The 21,523-nt window shown below is 39.9% G+C and overlaps 1 protein-coding gene across 1 annotated transcript; it reads right to left on the bottom strand.

Annotated features, from left to right (window-relative positions):
• Positions 1 to 5,697: 5,697 nt before the first annotated feature.
• IRS4 (insulin receptor substrate 4) lies at positions 5,698 to 16,516 on the bottom strand. The gene is made up of 2 exons (XM_088482855.1): positions 13,011 to 16,516; positions 5,698 to 7,986 (listed from the first exon to the last, which is right to left on the bottom strand). The coding sequence occupies exons 1-2, from the start codon at positions 16,255 to 16,257 to the stop codon at positions 7,925 to 7,927; spliced, it is 3,309 nt and encodes a 1,102-aa protein (XP_088338981.1). The 5' UTR covers positions 16,258 to 16,516; the 3' UTR covers positions 5,698 to 7,924.
• Between the last annotated feature and the right edge of the window lie 5,007 nt (positions 16,517 to 21,523).

Genomic DNA, 21,523 nt, shown 5'->3' with positions numbered 1-21,523 from the left:
TGTCCAATGCTCAGCACAGAGGGGTTTCTAGAAATGAGGGGGCCTGTGTGCAGTCTAGGAGGCCGTGACAGGCCCCCTCCTCTCCGTCTGGCGGCCGGCAGCGCATTGAGCGGTGCGCGGCCAGCACCGCACTTGTAGACTCTGAGCACTAGAGTGTGTCCAGAGTCTATAGCACATGCGCAGGTCACCGGGAAAATGGCCACTGCAACCATTTTACCTGTACTGCGCGTCAGACAGGCAAATGGCCGCGGTAGCCATATTTGAGCCTTTTTTTTACAGCGCAGACACCGTTGCCGACGTGGGAGTCTGGAGAGGTGAGTATAATATGGGTGCAGGGTGTGTGGTGCGGTTCATATCTGTATGAAGAAAGTGAATGCTGTGCAACGCCACAATTAAGCACTGTGATTTTGTCATCCAACCTGCCTGTGTAATGCATGGTTCAGCTTGTCAGCTATATTTCAGTCTGGTGAGACTTCTGTTATGGTCTGTATATTGTCTCTATCTACAGAATCTACTTATCAAAAGCAATTGTAGCATCTGCCTAGCATATATTGGTACCATCTAAACATTTTGCTATAGGTAATAAATCCGAACCTTATAAAATAGAACTATATGTCAGAATAGCCAACCTGTGTTTCTTTCCCTGAGGCTATAGTTACAGGGCTACACCGTGGCCATATGTGAAGTGTCACACCTGTTTGGAGCATGTGTAAATCTGTATTCTGATATGTCATTTTTACCCTTTTATTAACATATCTGAAAACATTTTGCTAACCACTTTTTTTTTCTCTATTTAAAACAACTGCATTTAAAATAAACATACTTTACCATTCAGTATTGGTTCCCGCTTTTATTCTGAGCGCATTTTTTTTTTTCCCCTTAACATCATATTCCTTCACTACTTCTAATGATCATAGTACACACTAGCCACTCTAGATATTTCACCTATATCCCCCTTAGTGCACATCCCTTCTGTTATTCCCATATACGCAAATAGAAAAGTGTCCAACATTATCCAGTTCAGACAGGCCCTTATAGACTCTGTAGCCCTGTCCACTGAAGCATGCTCAAGATTCAGATGACCATTGTGGCAAAGTAAGGTACTTACCATAGGTGTATGGGAAATATTCTGTTCTCACCCCTGCTTACAGACTTCAGGGTGTGGCTGCAGTTAGACAGATCAAACAGCTCACCTGGGCTAGTCAGCCATATATAGGAAATTAGGCAACTGAGAGAGGGAGATTCAGGATACCAGCCAGTTAGAATAGAGCTGGGGTAGAGTTTAGTAAAGAGGCTTTTTTCCTGTGGATGGGGCAGTCAGTGCTGGACAATTTAGCAGAGAGCTGATCTGTGAGTAGCTTAGTGTTAGGTTTCACAAAGAGAAATTGTGTGTGTGTCGAGAATGTCTGACATGATGAAACATAATGATCACTAACTTGTCAATTTCTACAATATATACTCATCCTTGCAACCAGATATATATCACAGTATTGCTATAGTAATGGAATGTTGTGTTGTCAGCATATAAAATATTATCAGTCCACTCACTCTGGTAGAAATCATGACAGCCACCAGAGAAAGGACCTGGAGTTAGCTAATATATTTCATATTGATACATGAACAAATTATTTCTACACTGAGATGTAACATTGTTTTTTTCCATTTTAAACTGATTAGGAACTTGTCTTGTACAGCATTTTCTGGATTTTATTTTTTGTCATTTTTGCTCCTGTTTGTATACTATTATAACTGTAAATCCAACAGGTGCACCCTACATCCTGCACTTTAAGATGAATTCTTAACCAATACAGAAGTCAGGTTTCACATCTCTGCCACTGTGTCCACTGCACAATGAAGGAATAACATACAAACCGGTTTCTAATTCCAATATTGCCAAGAGTTTCCATTTAATAGAGTTGTGAAATAATGATCATTACTCCATATGCAAAACCAATTTCCTTAATCCTTCTAATTACTTTTATACAATGAGAAAATCTAACAAGTGAACTGAGCACATACTTGTACATTTACAAGGGACTCATTATATAATATAGAAACTTACATTCCATAATTTATGTCACCCTAAAGGGGCCTATCCATTAGCAGATCTTTCTCTACGATGAAAGACAAAAGATTTATCCCTTGAAAATTCCTGGGGCTGTGGTGACAGATATTTTTTACGAACGACGAACGCTATTGCATGACAATTTCAGGGAGTGGATTTTTTTTTTTATGTTTCTATTAATTTTCATTAAAAATATCATTCGTCGTTTACCGCTTATAAACTGACAGATATTTCTAATATCTGTCAGCGATAAGCGATAATTGACCAACATGTTGGAGAAACGAAAGACATGATTTGTCGGAGGCGGGAGTGCGCATCTGTCATCGTTCAGGGCCTATCCATGACAGATAAATTGAACGATATATCGTTCCTCTTTCAAATTTTTCTGCTAATGGATAGGCCCCTTAATCCTGTACCCCAAATGCAATCCTTATGGTAAAAGAGAAACCTCAGAAGAATAATGTCAAGTATTAGATTACAGATTCTGAGCTGCCCTTCATTCATCAACTAAAGCAGGTTCCCAAACTCTGCCGTTACAGTCTGCGTTTTAAGGATATCCATGCTTGAGCACAGGTGACAATTAGTACCTCAGTCAATTTGATTTAATCATCTGGACTCAAGCATGGATATCCTTAAAACCTGAACTCTAATGGCGGAGCTTGGGAACCTCTGAACTAAAGCATCTTAGAGTTTTCAACACTGATACAAAGTGTATGAGTATGACACACACTGATCAATGTGGTGCTCAGCTGATTAAACATTTACCCGACCCAGCAGCTGATTTGATAAGCTATACACACTTATCAATCGGCAGCTCAATATTTCTGGCCAGACAACACAACTGGTTTAAGTTGTGATGTCAGTGTCAGCAGTCCCTGCAGCCAGTGTATGGGCGGGTACACACATGCAGATACATTAATGTATCTGCATTATAGAGCAGCATCGACTGTGCTGCAGGGCCAACCTAATATGTCTGAACGTCGTCGTTCAGACATATCAGGTGTACACACCTGCCAATGTGCTACCGATATGTAATTCGAACAACAGATTTACAAAGTGTGTACCCAACTTTAGGGCCGTATTCAATTAGCTGCGAAAAGTGCCATTTGGACAAAAGTTTTTGCGAATTTGGACTTTTCAACTTATCTCCGTATTCAATTGCAGGAGTTTTCGCCTAAGTGGAAAAAAAACAGGCAAAAAGTTTTCTCTATATATAGGCACGCGAATTGGAAGTGCAAAATCTCTATTTTGGGGTGCAAATGTGGGGATTTGGTCTAGAACCCTTTGGACACTCCCCCTAATGACTAATCAGTCCAAAAGACTTTTAACATTTTTTGAGAAGACCCCAAAAATGACATGTAATTTTTGGGGCAAAAATTAAGTGTGTTGGAAAATAAGTAAAAAAAAAGTGGGAGGCCTGGTACTTTGGGGAATATATGGATGGGACAAGTCTTTTTGGGATTGCATGAGGTTGCAGCAGGTGTATTTTTGAGATTTGCTAGTACCCATTTTCATGTACCCCAAATTTGACCTTGGTACTTATTTTTCCCAAAAGAAATAGCTTTCTATAATTTTTCAGCACTTATGCATGACAGCCAATTCTGACACATTAGGAATACAAAAACTTTTATTAGGGCTACTAGAACACTTCTATAATGACTTCTGTTAGTGCAGCTTTTTCTGGGGTACAGACTGATTTCCCCAAAATCTTAGGGACTTTTTGCCTCTTTTGGAAGACATACGCGGGAGCACGCAGGGAAAAAGTATTGCCTAAAAACATGCAAATGTGGCAAAAACATCACGGCTCGACTTTTCGCGGCTAATTGATTACGGGCCCTAGTGAGCTGAGAAGGGAGTTGGAGAAAATACATGGTTCTTATAAACTCTAAAGATTTTAAAAAATAAATTCCTTTTATGGGGTTTCGTTTCACCGCGAGGGCTTGTTCGCCTGAAGCCGGATATATTGGATTCTAACGAATGTTAAGTGATAGGACTCTCTTTAAACGATAAGGAGGAATTTATGATTGATGTATAGAAGGCAATTTACTTACATTTTGTTCTCTCCGTTGATTGTTCGATACATTTGAGTAATGACTTAAGGTATTATTCGCCACAGAATTTTCACCTTCATTATCGGTTATTGCTCACCGAGAGCAGTATTAGAATATGCTTCATGATTCATTACAAAAAAATATCTTTTTTTTTGAATGATATAGGAATGTTTTAATTAAGGTCACTCATCAATTCTCGGAGTCTGAGGTCTCCTCCCTCTTTTCTTAAATTAACTTAATTGGTGTTTAAAATATAACCTTTACATACCCATTATACTTTACATTTAATGTGTCCCGAAAAAGTAATTTCTTTTTTTTTTTTTTAGCTCTAGCTAAAATCTTGAGTTTATAAGTACTTTGTATACTTGATTCCAGGGAGCACCGCCAACTATATTATGTTTTTACATTGAGTAAAAAGTGATTAATCGCACAATAAGTTGGTTACATTTTAGTCCTGTGCAGGCTCTCTCTCTTTTCTACTATGTGAAAATGTATGTTTGCATTCTTTAAACTATTTGAGAAATAATTTCCAATAAAAAGAAGGGACTGCTAGATATCTCCTGCACACTAACGATAAAAGGATATTGTTCAATTGCTCATTAATCGAACCTCTGAAATCTGGATGGAAAAATTTGCAATATGTAGCACCTATCCTTGTGTATCAACACTTATTTCCCTAGATTGTAAGCTTGCGAGCAGGGCCCTCTTACAACCCAGTCTTGTTCTATTAATGTTGTTTCAATTGTAAAGCGCAACGGAATATGCTGCGCTATATAAGAAACTGTTAAAAAAAAACATGAAAATGTCGGAAACAACCAGCGATGTTCACTACCGCTGGTTGTTTCAGACATCAGTCATCGCCTGAACATACTGGTCAACCTGCTGATAACGACAGATTGACCATGTTCAGGGATGAAGGAGGGTGCCTACACTGAACGACATTCAGTGTAGGCACTGCAGGGGAATGTTATAATCGTACTGTTGTTCCACTATCTGCAAGTGGATACACACCTAAACACTATTAGCACACCTGCTATCTAGTTTGAATAACTTGCTTGAATGCAAGATCCAGTCAGATCAATTTGTTCCTATCCACAACCTGGACCGTCCCTGCCCCCATTATCCAAAGACCAAAACTGGTAAGATGTGGATGGAATAGATATGGTATAGAGATGTAAAAGGAGTTACCAAAGCTGATCAAACAAACAATAATCGTATCCATTACAGGACAATTCCATATATGAATAATCCAACAAAGACCTACCATTACCTCCGGCTTTGTGACCAATGTGTCAGGATAGTGGCTGCACTTACTAAAAAAGTTCCAATACTAAAAACTAAATTAAGATTTTAGCGTAGATTTACTATCCGCTGCTCCTTGAAAATTTAAAACCACAATCAGTGTTTTGCTTTAAATAGTATTGCCGGTTTAGATTTCCTTCTTAAACATATAGTACCCCTATACCTCATTAGAAGTATTAGTTCCCTACAGTTTTACAAAATAATTCCTTTTTCATGCTGGAGAAAAGGAAAGAAAAAAAAAAAAAAAAAAAAGGAGGTAATCACAAGTTTGGTAACATATTAAAAAAGTAAGCAGCAATATTTATTGTATTAAAAAGGGAAGAACAGTACATTAAACACCCAATCAGCTATGCTTAAAATCCGGTTTAAAAAAAACCCCACAATACATTTGTTACATCTAATAAAGTGATCGAATTTAAAATTATATACATGATACATATTTAAATAAATTACTTGACAGAGGCATGAAGGAGGAAAATATAATAAACAGTACAAACCATGTTTTATTAATTTGTACAGACAAAATAACTTTCAAATATGAAATTAAAATTTACAGGACAATTCTTCCATCATTCGTAAATTTTAAACTATACAGCAGCATTATCTGACAGCTGGAAGATATTATCTAGTGATATGCTTTACATATTCCAAAGGTATTTTCCAGCACAATACTGAATAAATTAGTTTTGCTTGTAAACTAAGATTGCATATTTTATGCTGTACCTGTTTAACTGACAACTAAGGTTGAGGTTATCCATATTAAGAAGAACTGGCAGCTGCAAGATAGCATAACTAAAAAAAAAAATTAAAAATAAAAATGTTATTTATGGCATCAAGTTAAGGATGTAAATCCATGTAAAATCACTTATGTTGTTCAAATAAACAATGTGGCATTTAGCAGGATACCTTTATTTTGATATTATGCATGCATGTATTCTCATACTGGACGATAGTTTTGTGTTTTATACTGCATGTTCATTTTTGAAGGCCTTGTTAGTGTAAGAAAAGATTGAATATAGCAAATGTTAAAAGATAAAGGGATAGGTTTTATTTTGAAAATTAACATTAAACACCCTTAAAATGAACAGAAAACGAAGTGTCGGAGAAGCAGGTTATTTGCCGTGTTAGCAATTTAGCCAATTATTTCATAAACAGAATTACATTTACACCTACACTTTCCTACCCAAATCACAAATAACTATGATGGTATCTATCACTTATTACATTGACCACAAATGTCTGAAGTTGGCTTTAGCCAAGCCTCACTGCCCCTTCACACTAGCCAATTAAATGTTTCTTTTTCTCTCTTAAAGTATAATTTAATCTACTTGGGGTAAATGTAGAATAAAATAATTATAAAATGTATCAAACACTGGCCATAAAGTACACATATCAATGAACAGGGGGCTGCGGGTGTGTGCTCCAGCATAGTTTTTACAGTGACAAAAATCAAGCTTTGACAGAAGGAGCATCAGTATAACTAAAATGGTGCAGATACATACGTGGGGTGGGGGATACTAGTTAAAGCATCATGCAACACAATACTCCTATTTTAGACACATTGCTAAGTTTAAAAGCAACACAGTATTTGTTAGTGTCTTGTTAGGTCTACTTCATTTACGGTGGCGCCGCCGTAAGTAGGATTTAACTTTTTTAGACTCTTCTCATTCAGAGGACACAAAACAGTATAATAAAACAATGCATGGGATTGATCAGGGAAACACTATAATGAATATTTGTACCTTGCACATGCCAGAGAATAAACGATTTAGGAAAATTAATACTGTACCTTTTGCTTAAATAAAATTAATATTGTCACTTACAAGAAGGGACAATAGTGCAGCAATCTAAAAGTGTAGGGTGCATAAAGTAAGGAATGCAGAAAAAATAATTCATGTACCATAGACAATGTATCTTTCTTTGTTCACTGAAAGGAGGTTTCCTTCCATAAAGTAGATAGAATTAAAATACATAGACTTTTACTTAAAAAAATTAAACTTTCAAAATATTTCTTAACTTTACATATTTAATATTTTGCTTTGTACCATAAAATTAGAACTCATATATAGATCAACAGACAAGCTGAAAAATACTATCCTTTTAGGGAACTCCCTCAAAGCATAGATTTAAATTCTCCCATGTGCTACACTAGCACTTATATTAAATACATGAGGAGCAGGTCTGAGATGTAAAATGGCACCAAGGTGCAATATGGAAGCCATCTGTGAGCCATTTCACAAGTCAGAGCCACATCATAAAAACACAACAATATCTCATATGCAATTTGTAAAACATGCCATGAGAAGTCATCTTTATTCCCCTCACAAAAATAAGTATGTTGGAAAAAAAAAAAAAAAAAATAAGCTTCCTTTGCCAACACATTAATATAAGCTTTAAATAGCTATACATTTAATCTGTGTGGGAAAGCAGGTACAAGTCCATTTGAAACTCAACAAGAATTCACGCAGTATCTCTGTCTTCTTTATTCCAGTCACTTCATTCGCTTTTACAGCAGAAAGGCTGGGGTGACCGTCTTCTCTATGGTTTCCATGGCAGCACACTCAGTCTCTGCAAAATAAAACACAAATAAGTCAATTAATGCCGAACAATGAAATTGTACAAAATGTAAAAATGCACAGTGCTTGAATGTTCACCTACAGCTTTACAAGGTTAAACGTTAATGTCTTCTGAACAATGTAATGCATGAGTATATACAGAATTAGAAAGATAAAAAAAACACGACATGAAATAAATGCTAGAATTAGAAAATAAAAAGTTTTTAAGTCTAGAATTAGGAGTTGTTTAATAGGTTTCAGAAGGTTTTAAGAAGAAGTATACAGAAAAAAAAAATGAAGTCAATACTCTGAATTCCCTGTAATATTCTTGGAAATGCAGATCCATCCCAACAGCACTTGTTTACCAGCTGTAGCTTAGCAGCTCATGTGAGCAGCCGCCTGTTAGCAGGGCTCTGCCAGTCATCATTCACGCTCACTCAGTGATAAAATTGTCTCTCATTAGCAATTTGTCTTTAACATCAGCTCCTTTTAACTCTGTTACTGCCCAAAGACGCATGCCAAGTCTTCACGGACCATACCTAGCTCATGTATGTGATTAATTTGAAAGATTACAAAGATGGTGCACTTGCTATTTATTGTTTTCATCCCAAGACTGACCATGATACATGTGTATTTGTACTAATGCAGGCTTTATGAAAAATTACAACTCGTCCACTACATCATCTCTAACAGATATTACCATTGTACAATTCAGGAAGGTAAGTATAGAATAGTTTTAAATGATATGATCACAATGCATTTTGCCTGCAAAGTTAATAAATGCACCAATGGAAAGTGCTTGTGAATTTGGGGACATTGATAGCTATGTTAAAGTCATCTCCAATAACTACTGGTGTATATGAACTATGCATAGGGTCAATGCACCTGCAACACGTCACATGTAATTGAAAAGTGAGATGCGAACCAGCTCCAAATGAGATCAAAGCAAACACTTTACATTCTGTAAAAACTCTTTATATAAAAAAAAGGTAATACATGTTTATTCAGATCATTGCAATCTGTATCCTGTATTGGAAGATGAAGGTGATCACCACTAAATTGTAGTGGATAATGGAACATTTGTGCACATAGCACCATTTTATTAAAATGGAAGAGAGATAGGTAGAGTAAGAGTTTATAACAGAACATGCTGAATGATGGCTCAGAGCATTAGTTTTCAGGATGGTGTAATGTGTAGTAGAGCTGGCACATACAAATGGAGATGGTGCACTTTAAAAAAAAAAAAAAAAAGCATATAGAAAAATAATGTAAACAGGTTTTCTAAATACTTTTCATGCACTCAACTTTACCAACAAAATGTATTACACTGTATGCATTAATCATAGAAAAAAAAAAAAAAAAAGCATGCTTTATTCTAGGGAGTCAACTCAGTCACCTCTGTGAGTAATGCTGCGTACACACCTAGATTTATCTGTCCAATCTGTCTGTGGGAAGGAGAATCTGGTCCATTTTCCAGTGTTTGGGAGGAAATTTCTATTTGTTCCCACTCATTACCAGATTTTCCTTCCCACCAGACAGATTGGACAGATATCTATAGGCGTGTACGCAGCCTAATGCCGCGTATCCACTAGCAGATATTAATGAGCGATTGCACGATTACGACATCGTAATTGTGCAATCGCTCATTAATCGTGCACTATGTCGAAAACAACCAGCGATGCGCACTCCCGCTGGCCGTTTCCGACATCAATCTGCACATGCCGGTCAATCTGCCGATAAAGACAGATTGGCCATTTTCAGGGATGATGTGTGGGGGCCACCCTGTCGGCCATCGGATTGCAAGTCGCTTATTGCACAGTGTACGGGGGCCTTTAGAGAGGCAATAAGCCACACTAATAGTACCGCCATACCCGCAGATTTTTGCTCGTAGCCAATTGAATTGACCTGTAGGATTATAAACCTGGACTAGCAGTGGATGAAGGTAAAACAATTCCAGAAAGAAAAACAGCCTCACAGTACTTTCTAAAGTCTTTAACAAACTCACACACAAAAAAAAATGATACATAAAAACTGCATAGCTGGCAGTGATGTCACGCTTAACAGTATCTGTAGCATTTTTTTGCCTTAGATAATTACGATATACATGTCCTTGCAGTAGTAATATTGTCAGTTCTTAAATGAAACAGTTCTGTGAATGAAAGACAAGCAATTGTTGAAGAAATAAAACAAAGCTTACTATAACCACAGTATATAGATAGTAAAGTACAGGAAAGTACAAGATAAAAAAAGCAAGTTAATCAAAGAACTAAGACCTATTCCTTTTTTGGTCAATATTTAAGTAACCTCCAATTACCTTACTTGAACTTTTAAGTCCCTATATTGTTCCTCTTTGCAGTCCCTGATGAAGCTGTGAAAGCCCAAATTCACAAACACCAAGAGTGTGCATCAGTATGAGCAGTACAGACCCCCATTTTCACCACCACAACAGTGCAGAGGAAAAGGGTTCGAAGAAAAATACCCCACAAAACATTCAAAGTGGAGATAGATCAATCCTTCTGGAGAAGAAAATTGAAGAAGTTGCCCATAACAACCAATTATTTAACTAGCACCTTCTTTAACAGGTGTATGCAACCTGTGTCACTGCAGCTGCTGTGGAACCACACATACCAGCATGCCCTGTCATTTATAACATAAACAAACAGGTAAACTAAAAGCATGCTGGGATGAGATCATGTGTAGCTCCACAGGAGCTGGAGTGCCACAGATTACCAGCTCCTGTTCTATAAAATGAAAGAAGCTGATTGGAGACTTGGTTGTCCATAGCAACCACTTTCTAAAATGTCTCCATCTACTAGGGCCCATATTCAACTTGAGGCGAAAAACAGGAATAGACGAAAAAGTTTCGCCGATGACGTAATTTCACCAAGCGGAAAAGTATCGCCGTATTCAATCTTAAAGACTTTCCGCCTAGGCGGAGAGTCAATGCAATGTAATAGGCTGAAAAGTTTCGCCTATGAATAGCAAACGGAAAAAAGTGCAGAATTGGGGTTTTGGGGTGCAACATTGCAGGAACCCCCGTGCAGCCTTCAGACAGTCCCCCAAGGGTAAACTGCGTCAATTTTTTTAAGAAACACTCAACACCCCCAAAAAAAATCACTTTCATTTTGGGGGCGGGAAAATAATGTTGGGGGACAAAGTTAAAAACTAGTGAACTAGACTCTGGGGGGGTGCCCAAGTTTGCCCCAGGTGTTTTTTTCATTGCAGGGGCTTGCGACAGGTGGATTTTTCACAATTTTTTAAACTTTAGCAACTTTAAAATGTGCTGGCCCCCATTTTCAGGTACCCCAAATTTGCTGGGATAAGTTATTTTCTACAAAAAAACTCCTGAATACCATTCTGCACCACTTATACAAAAACGCTATTTAGCAGCTATTGAGCCCGTTTAAAAACAACAAATAATACCTTCATCAAGCCAAAATCGGGGGTAACCATAGCTAACCCCCATGTCACAGCATCTTTTGGGGGGTGTCAGGCTGATTTCCCCAAATCTGACAGGACTTTCCACTTGTTTAAGTTTCGCCGTGGTCCCATTTTCGCGTACTTTCAAATTGAATACAGGGATACGCGGGCACGCGCGATACTTTTCCGCCTGCAAAACACGCAATGTAGGCGAAAATCGGGAGGCGGAAAAGTATTGTGGGTCCGCTCAAATTGAATACGGCTCTGTCTTGTCTATGTCAGTCAAAAGAAAGCAAGTTAACACAGATGTTCCCATTCATCACAATAGTTCTAAAAACTACAGTGCATTTTTCATAAAATTTAAATAAAGTGAAAATTTCGATTTACTTGCAACTTGCAGGAACAATGTACATGGCTGCCACCGCCATATTTTTCTTCTTCTGTTTGTCGCTCGCAATTAGACACAGATGCAAATAGACAAGAGTATAACTGGCCTTGCTGTAGTTTCTATGAAGAAAATTAGGGACATCTAGGATAGCAGACTGAGGGCAGCATAGATATGCTTTTGTTTTTATTTATCCACTTTGTCTTTACCAACTGCACATTCTACCCAGTATAAATCGGATGCCTTGGACTGAGGAGTGTACAATTACTAGTTTAAGATTTATTTAATCAATACCTAAGAGCAATGTAAACTCTACAGGGCTAGAAGAGGGCATACGTAAAAGGAATATCTAATCATAGCAATGCTCCACAGCAGCATATCGAGTTACAGACACTATGTAAAGCTCTATATTATATATATATATATATATATATATATATATATATATAAAAAAAAAAAATCAAATAAAAACGTGTGCAATATTACACAACAAAATTTGGATGCAGCAGCTGTAAATGCAGGTTCAATTTCCCAAGCACCTGGTTACTTCTAATCCAGTGTTATAGTCTTAAACATGCCCAGTTACAAACTGTACTACATGGTTAGCAATATAAGATCAGTCTGCAGACATTACACTTCACCACAATGGGCTCAATTCAATTGAACACGAAAGTAAATAGCACAGGGAAGGAGCTCCGGGAGCTATTCAATTCATCGCGCTGTTTGGTCGGAGAATTCACGTTCTTGCACCCTTAACATGGTGTTTAGTCACAAGAACGGGCATTCTCCGACTAAACTGCCTGGCGAAAACGGCCATTCACCGACTAAACTGCCCGGCGCAATGCTGTCTCCGCGGCGTAAATGGCAGAAAACAGCATCGCGTCTGTACTTTTGTCGGATTTCTATTTGCACCCCTGGAGGGATGAGAGAAGAAATCCTTAACAGTGTGCTGAATTGAATAGCCTCGGGAGCTCTTTCCCAGCGCTATTTATTTGCATTAAATTTAATAGAGCCCAAATAGAGAGGTTTGGGTAGAGATTATAGAAAGAGAGGTTTGGGTAGAGATTATAGAAGTTGCCATTATTGAAAAAGCTTACTAAACTTTAAACTAATACCTGCTCATGTATGCTGACTGATGTAGACGTTATACAGTAGTGATTAGAAGACTTCAGAAAGCCAAATGTATAACTATAGATAGAGATTGTGATTTGGTGTATTTCACTATTACAAACCTTTTCTGAAGGCAGAACAGTTCAGACAGTCAGACCTAGAGAAGTCGATGCTGACATAAGCCCCACTTTCCAGATTTCTGCTTCCATTTTGATGCTGATTGCAAGCAGGTGATGTAGATTCACAGACACCATTGTGCATGGTCAGAGCAATGTAGTTTAGGCCATTCTGAAAACCTGTAGAGCAGTTTCTGGATATTTTTTTATCTTGATCACTACTGCTTTCATCAGGTTTCAGCCAAACATTGTCAAAAGAGGCAGAACTGTGCCTTTTGCCACTTTCGGTAAAGCAAGAGGAAGAAGTAGTTACTGTGCTAGCAGAGGAGAAAGTCTCAGAGCTGTGCCTCCGCCTTCCCTGTTGATCTGCACGAATAACCTTAGGACCAACTACAGGTTCAGACACTGGATTGAGAACAGGGGGGAAACCACTGTTAAAAGCGGATATCTCGCCAATACACAACCGATTCACAATAGATGAAGGACTATCCAACTTTGTACCATTTTCAGTATCATTAGAAAAAGGCCGTGGTGGAGTCATTGCCATATTAAAATTCATTGTGGTGTAGTCATCATTCCCATTTGTGGCGCTGACACAGGCTTTACCACATGGGAGCTTGGCATACTCAACACCGGACTGAATTCTGGAAATACTGGTGCATGAATAAGGTGAAATGTCGGTTAAAGAGTTGGACGACTCTGTGGTGGCTTTTGGAGATTGAACATCAATATCTACACTCATGTAATCAGATAATGGGGATTGTCTATGGTCACAACTTGAGCCCAAAGAAGATGGCGACCCTTCTGCTGACAGAGAACAGGGAGTACTACTTGCTTTATCACTGAAGTCAATATTTATATATTCACCAGGACTAGTCGGTTCAGCAGAATTTGAATGATCAAAAAACCTTGGCATCGTACTGCTACCTCTCATGGCCAGCATCAGCTTTGTTGGCCTTGTAGCTTTAATTTGTTGATCTAGTACACTTTTGGAAGATTTCAACTCAATCTTTGACAGACCATTGGCATCTCCATTCTTACAATCAGTCATATTTTCCAAACCCAAATGTAGTAACTTTCCTGGAGATGACATGGGAACATATTCATTGTTATCACTGTTATGCTTTGATGAACTTTTAAAGCTTCTGGGTAAAGAAAAATAAGAACTGAAGCCCCTGGAATTGCTTACATTAGAGTCATTAGTTTGTTTAACAGTTGAAGAGCTTCCATAAGACATGTCCATGTACTCACCATTGGTCACTCGTTCTTGGTTACCTTTAAAAAGGCCTATTACTGAATTTTTAACAGGTGAATTGGCAATGGGAAACATCATCATATACCCTTTTGAATCCACCTGAGAGGGACACCTAGAAACTATTTGTTTTGGTGCTGAAACACTTTTAGGAGCCATTGGCAAATAGTCATTGTCATATGAAATAAAAGGCATCATCGGCATATAGCCATCATCCTTTGCTTTACTCCTGCTTTGGTTACAAACAGAATCTACAATACCATTACTGTAATCCTCTGGATGATCTATTTCTTTCAACTTTGGCGATTCAGAATAGGCAAACTGCTTGTTAACCTCTACTGAGTCTTCATCTAAAGACACAGCAGTCTGGGACTTCTGCTGTAGTGTGGCATTGGAGGGTTTAGTTAGAGAGTAGGTTCTTTTTCTAAAACTTTTGTCAGCCTCCATATAATCATCCCTGCCATTTGGGTTGTTTTTCGTGCTCATTGACATGTAGTCACTTAGAGTGTTTTCCTCTTGTATTGGTGGTGTATTCCCTAGGGAATCAGGAGTATTACTCCTTACACGAAAGTACCTGAGGTCACCAGGACTTGAACCATATTCATCTGATGAAATAAAGCCGCCGTCGCTTGGGGATCCACAGACAGAACTGGAAGGTCTAGTCAAGGCATCAGAAGCAGACCCATGCCCACTATTAGAACACACGCTTATGGGGCTTGTAGCGGATGGAAAATGTGAGACTGGAAGAGATGCAGATCTGGAGTGGTAACCAGAATTAAAGGGTGCTCTGACATACCTCCCAGCGCCTTCCTGCTTGCCAAGGTTTAATCTTGCAGTGTTTAAATGGATCAAGCTCCCAGTCACTGACCTGAAGGGCCTGGTCATTGTACCTTCACCCTCACTGGAGGTCCTAAAGCGGTACGAGTTGCTTTTCGCAGTAGGGGGGGTACCAGTCACACACTCAGTCCGTGATCTCCTCTGCAAGCCAGTTTGGCTGGGGGGCAAATTGCCCAGGTACCTCCTGGTGGTTATGAAAGAGATGGGATTGGTGCCCGAGGATTGGCTCTTGCTCCTGGGCCGGAACTCAGAATAAGCCCTCATGGCTTTCATGGTGTCCAGGAAAGTCTCGTGCATGTTCTGAGCCACCACGCAGTCATCCACCTGCATCCACAGCTCACCGGCCCCGGTGGACGAGGAGCGGCCAACCTCGATGAAGAAGTAGTTCTCAGAGTGTCCGCAGCGGCGGATGTTCATGAGCAGCAGGTGGACGCAGGCCACGTCGCAGTTCAACTTGACCAGGTGCACAGCCTTGTTGGACAGGCACAGCCGGTAGACCCCAGACAGGTTCTTGCTCTGGCCCAGCCCTCGGGGCTTCACGTTCACCTGCCAGACCTCCTTGAACACAGGAGCCACCCTCTGCCCACCGTAGTTCTCCTCCAGCTCCTCAGGGTCCAGGCACAGCCTCTTGTTCTCGTTGATGAGCTGGCTGAGGGCCTGGTACCAGGAGTCCTGCTCCGGCTCGCTCTCCGCCGCCATGGCGAAGTACTCGTCCTTGGTGTACAGGGCCAGCAGGTGCTTGTGCTTGGCGTCCGCCCGGCGGCTGACGGTGAAGCACTGAGACAGGAAGATGACCCTCTTCGGAGGGCAGCCCGCCCCGCCGCCCGGCCGCTGCCCGCTCCGGAACTTCTTCTCGTTATCATAGTACTCCAGGCGGGCCGGCCCCAGGTGGCTGTGCGCCCGCAGCACGAAGTAGCGCTTGTGTCCGTGCTTCTGCTTCCTCAGGTAGCCGCGCTTCCGCACGTCCTCCTCCCCCGCCGGCTGCGCGGCGCTCCCTGCCTCCTGCGAGCTGGCCACACACTCCTCTTGCACCTGCGACAGGGTCGGGCCGGACAGACGCCGGTAACAGCTCTCCTCCGGGCACGGCTGAGGGGGCGACGGCGGCAACACCTTCATGGCTGCCCGGCCGGCTCTGTCCTCCTCGCAGCGGAGGACGCCCGCCATGGAGGGATGGGGAGCCCCGGGGCTGCACTCACTGTTGCTGCTGCTGGGATTCCGGAGGGGACCCGGCTCTATCGCCTCCGTCACTGAGTGAAGTACCGCAGTCTGGGCGCACTCTGGAGCGACTCGTAGAGGTGCCTACTACCAGGCGGGCATGGCGCTGCCGGCGTGTGCGGGACTCGGGCTCCTGTCGCCGCCGTACACATTCACCAAAGACAGACTGGAGCGGGGGAGGGAGAGCGACACGGCGAAAACAACACGTGACCCCGCCCGCCCGCGTCACCCAGACACCGCCCGCCCGGCACTGGGGCCCGGCCCCTATGGATGAATGACAGGGCGCTGCACCAATCGCACGGGAACGCAACGAGGACTTTCCACAGGGTGGGCGGGAAACCCGCGCTGAGACGAGCTCCCCACCCCCTTTCTTTACTCACGCTTTGATGTAAACAGCACCCTGATTGGTGAGTACGTGGGCGGGGCGCTATTCCCCGCTAATAGACACAAAGTAGTAACGGGCGTGGTCAGGGCGGAGCTGGCTGTTTGGCGATTGGTCACATTCAGAAGCAGTTAGGCTTTGGCGTGAATTGATTGGCTGCTCCGCGAGTTTATGGGTCCTTCCACCCTCCCAGTGAGCTGGAGTTACCGCCTGGTTGTGAGAAGAAGTAAACAGTCTCTGGGAGCGACGAAGCGGTAGCGGCACTGAGCAGTAGCAGCAGCAGCGGGACACGGAGAAGCTGCCGCCGCTGCCAAATATTCCTGTTATCTCAGATACTATATACCCGGCACACGTCCGTCACCCGGGGGACTGAGGCTGCGGCTACTGCTATATGTATATCACTGTATAGCGTGCGACTCCCTCAACAGGGACTCAGGCTTGTTACATGAGGAAGACCTGCCCATAATGTGAGCCGCTGCAACATGTACACTAAAGCACATGCGCAGTCTGACAGCGGCTGTACGGCGTCGCATTAGCTATCTATCTAGCTATCTATCTATATATAGAATGAACCAGAGTGATTGGGGGGCTCTCACATTCAACCAATCCCCAACCCTCATAGTTGGTACTTGAATACCCAGAGAGAGAGTGTACCTTATTTCCCAGCAATTAGGTAAATTATATCAGTGATTTCACTCTATTACACTTACAATGTATTAGTAATGACACTAATGGTCGACTGTAGCTAGCTTTGTTGCATACTGTTTTTTTACACGAATGACTAAACTGGTTGCAATTAACAGATGACTTTCTAGGTGAGCTTAGCTGTTCTGGCCACCGATGAAGAGATAAACCAATGCGACCGACCCTGTACTGCTCTACAGCAAGACCCAATATTTTAGGTTCAAACTTAAAAATGCAAAAGCTGCAGCTTTATATGACTTGCTGCTGCTTAACTGATTCTTAGCATTGCTGTCTGGGCTCTGGTTACATTTACAGTAACTGGTTTGCAGTTATTTTAGTTTGATAGAGGTTAAGAAAAAGTTCATATAAGCTTGATATATAATTATGCTAGATTGCTTCAGTTTAATAAATAAATACATTTTGGCTAAAGTTTGTTGTAGAAATGTTAACCCGTACTGATGGTGAAAACTGGCTAAATTAACTGTACCTAAAGTTATAATAGAGTCAAATGTAAAAACTTTAATCGAATATGATACAATAAAACGAAAGCATTATTTTCACATGTTGCAACAGAGGATGATGTGCTGTATCATTATTCTAAGTTGTCAGAACTGATTTGGTTGGTCAGAAAATCATTGTATAGTCTTTCACACCAGCGATAGTGGACGTTGCCTTCAGAATACAAATTAATATCCTTCTTCTGATCCTCAGAGTGACCAGTAAACTCGTCTAATAACAAATCTCCTTTAAGAAAGGAATTTGGCATCCCCCTGAGTAGGACTTGAGTAATAGTAATAGAATCAGGTGATTTTCTTGCGGCGTGCTGATATTGTTTGGGATGTCCTGACCTTTTAAAGCTGTGGATATGTAAGAATTTACCAAAATCAAAAGTACAACAATGATCATGTTAATTATATATATATATATATATATATATATATATATATGAGTATATAATAGCATCTTCATTTTTAGTGCAGGCCTGGCAACAAGGAAAGACTTTACCATGAGTTGGGCAGAGTAGAATGTATAGCAATATGCAGAATTATCATAATTGCTGTATTTAAAACAGTGTTAAGCTTAAAATAGCATGAATAGCAAAAGTAGCGAGTGGCTCAGGTGAGTAGAGAGGATCCTATGTCTTTTTAGAGAGAGAGAGATAAGAAAACAAACAAACAAAAAAAACAACAAATTCAGCGCCACTCCGTTTAACCAACGTTTCGGGGTCACAGAGCTTCTTTGTCAAGGTATACCATATAAATCACATTTTCAGCATTGCTACTTTTATATAAGCTTCAATTTCTACATGCAGTAAATGACTCAAGTAACAATTGTTTAAGTGTAGTATGCTAACTGAGTTGATTTCAACACTTAAAACAACTATTTAGAGGGGTATTTAGCAAAGATTGGAGAGATAAAATTAGACCATTTCAGAAGTTACAAGTTTGGTTTCAGAAATTAGACTTATTATTGCAAATATGATTTGAGATACCTAAGCTTCCACAGAAAAAAAACAGGTTTAAAAGGTGGTCATGACATAAAATAAACTGTATAGTAACTGCAATTAACGATTTAAGTGGTGGTATTTGTTGTTTTGGTGCGTACACACGGTACGATTAATATGCACGATATGACCAATAACGATATCTATAATATCGTTATCATTCATATTGTGAATTTTTTGGGCCCTTCCAACCTACCAACGACCTGCGATACATTGGCATATATAGACGATAAATATAAAGATATCATCCATCGCCTGTGCATACAGGCCAACCTGGTCGATATCGACCAGGTTACTATAGGGACCCGCAATTGTTGGCCGTCGTTTGTGGGTTGGTGGTGTGCTGGACGATCGATATCGATCATCCAGCACTCCGGGAAGGTGCAGGACGATTAGTCAGCGATATCGTTATCGCTGACTGATCGTCCCGTATGTACGCACCATTAGTATAATAAGTTGTACAAATATTAGTAATTTATTTTTATTGCCATTTTTGAAATTGTATGGAAAATAAAGACTTCTTCAATGAGAAAGTTCATTAAATGCTTTAAAGAATATTTGATTCAAAATTGTTTGTACCTCCTTAACATATACTGTATAATAAACTGCAAAGTGGTATTTCAGGAACAGCACTTAATTTCCCTTTGCAATATAAAAAAAAAAATCAGACTTTAGGCGTCCCTATGTTATTAAATTAAAAATTCAGACTAAACTTGTGCACCAAAATATTTTATTTAGTAAATTATATTCTGCCTTTTTTTTTTTTTAACAATTAATGCATATTATATACAGTACATTACAATCACATAACTTCCCTTTTTTTTTTTTGTGAAAATCGGTTTATTATTTCAAATAAGACATTACAGTAATATGTACAAAGATGTTTACAAAAATTCCAAATTGTGGAATAAAAGAACCGTGTTCAATTTCTGTACTAGAACAAAAAATGATTCTATAGTTTAAAATCAGATATTTGACCACATACATAAAAATTCAAATTCACAGTACCACAAATTGTATTAAATTATAAATACAATAGAAATAATATAAAATAAAATAAAGAATAAAATAAAGAAAAAGGGGAAATAAAGGGGGGGATGATGGAAATTGGGGAGTAATCAGTCATGCAATAATTTGAGGTTAAGTTGTCGCTATGATCAAGAATGATCTCAAATGGAATAACTCGGAACGTGGTTAGAACTAGCCCCTGTTGGACATAGAAACTTACCAGAACACAGTAGAATGGTTGTCATTATCACATCACATTTCTAAATACCAATAAGTAGTTTCAAATACCTTTAACACTTTTGACTGTATGGAGGAGTCGAGCGAATCAACGTAAGCGCCCCATTTGTTGTAAAATGAGATTACACCAGTCTCTAGTGCCGGAAAAACAGCTTGCCTATCATAATATAAGGTAGTAAGCAGCAATGATTTTACCGAACCCAAAAACGGGGGAGTAGAAGTGGTCCAGATACATAATATAACTTTTTTAGCAATAGATACAATAATAGGAGAGGGATTATAGTTTTTTTATTCATACCAAGATCCCATTCTGTAAATTGGCTCATAAAAGTGTCAAATGATCGCTTCTAAGTTTTAGATGGAAAATGTTATTAATAAAAAAACTACTACCTTCCCCCAAAATTTGCGTATTTTATGGCATAACCATAGATTGTGAAAAAAGTTGCGTGTGGGCATTTACATTTAGGACAGGTACCAAACTCCTATGCTATCATAAAGCTCCTGCGAGTTTGTGATATATATATACTCTATTGATCATCTTGATATGGACATCCTGTCACCAGGAGCAGCGTAAAAATCTCAGTGTGAAGTCGTAGTGTGCAAGCAAACTATCGGCTGAAGATATAGATTGTATATCTCTATCCCAAGACGCTACTGTTTGTTTTCAAACTTGAGCATGTGAATTGCTATCAAGATCTAGACTAAGATATTGAGTATTGTATGGATGCAGTAATATGAATGACAATAGATTATGAAGCAAATCAGGAGAATCCGAAGATTTGACTTGTGACATAATAGAGCGAGCAAAATTAGCTATTTGGAGATACATATAAAATTGTTTGTGGGGTATACCGTTTGTAACATGAAAAACACTAAAAGAAACGACAATTCCACCAGGATCAAAAACATTTTTCACCATAGCAATGCCCTTATCTTTCCATTGACCAAACAATGAGTTGTCCAGACCTGGAGGGAACAGCACCAAGAAACGGAACATATTTAGAGCTAGTGTATGGTCTATTGAGTTTAAAACATGTGTTACGCCAAGCTGCATAAGTATCATGAAACGATACCTTATTAAAAATATAGGTGAGAATAAGATGCACAGGAGAATTTAGTAGTGCGGCCGCCGAATACGGTGCAAACATGGCTGACTCAGTTGTTGGGTGTGCATGGGTGTCTCTACCCAGTAACTAGTCGCTGATATATCTGAAATGTACAGCTCTCATGAACGTGTGAATGTCAGGCTGTCCCAAGCTCCCTTTTGATCTGGGCAGTTGTAAATTAGCCACTGCAATACGAGGATGACCTTTCCATAAAAAAGAAGTGAACAATTTGGTAAAAGCCTTCACATCTGATAAACCTAAGCAGACATGGAGCATTTGAATAGAGTAGGACAA

This window comes from Taudactylus pleione, unplaced genomic scaffold, assembly GCF_031769625.1.
Source record: "Taudactylus pleione unplaced genomic scaffold, aTauple2 ptg000296l, whole genome shotgun sequence".
Lineage (NCBI taxonomy): Eukaryota > Metazoa > Chordata > Amphibia > Anura > Myobatrachidae > Taudactylus > Taudactylus pleione.
This window is presented reverse-complemented; position numbering and strand designations above follow the sequence as displayed.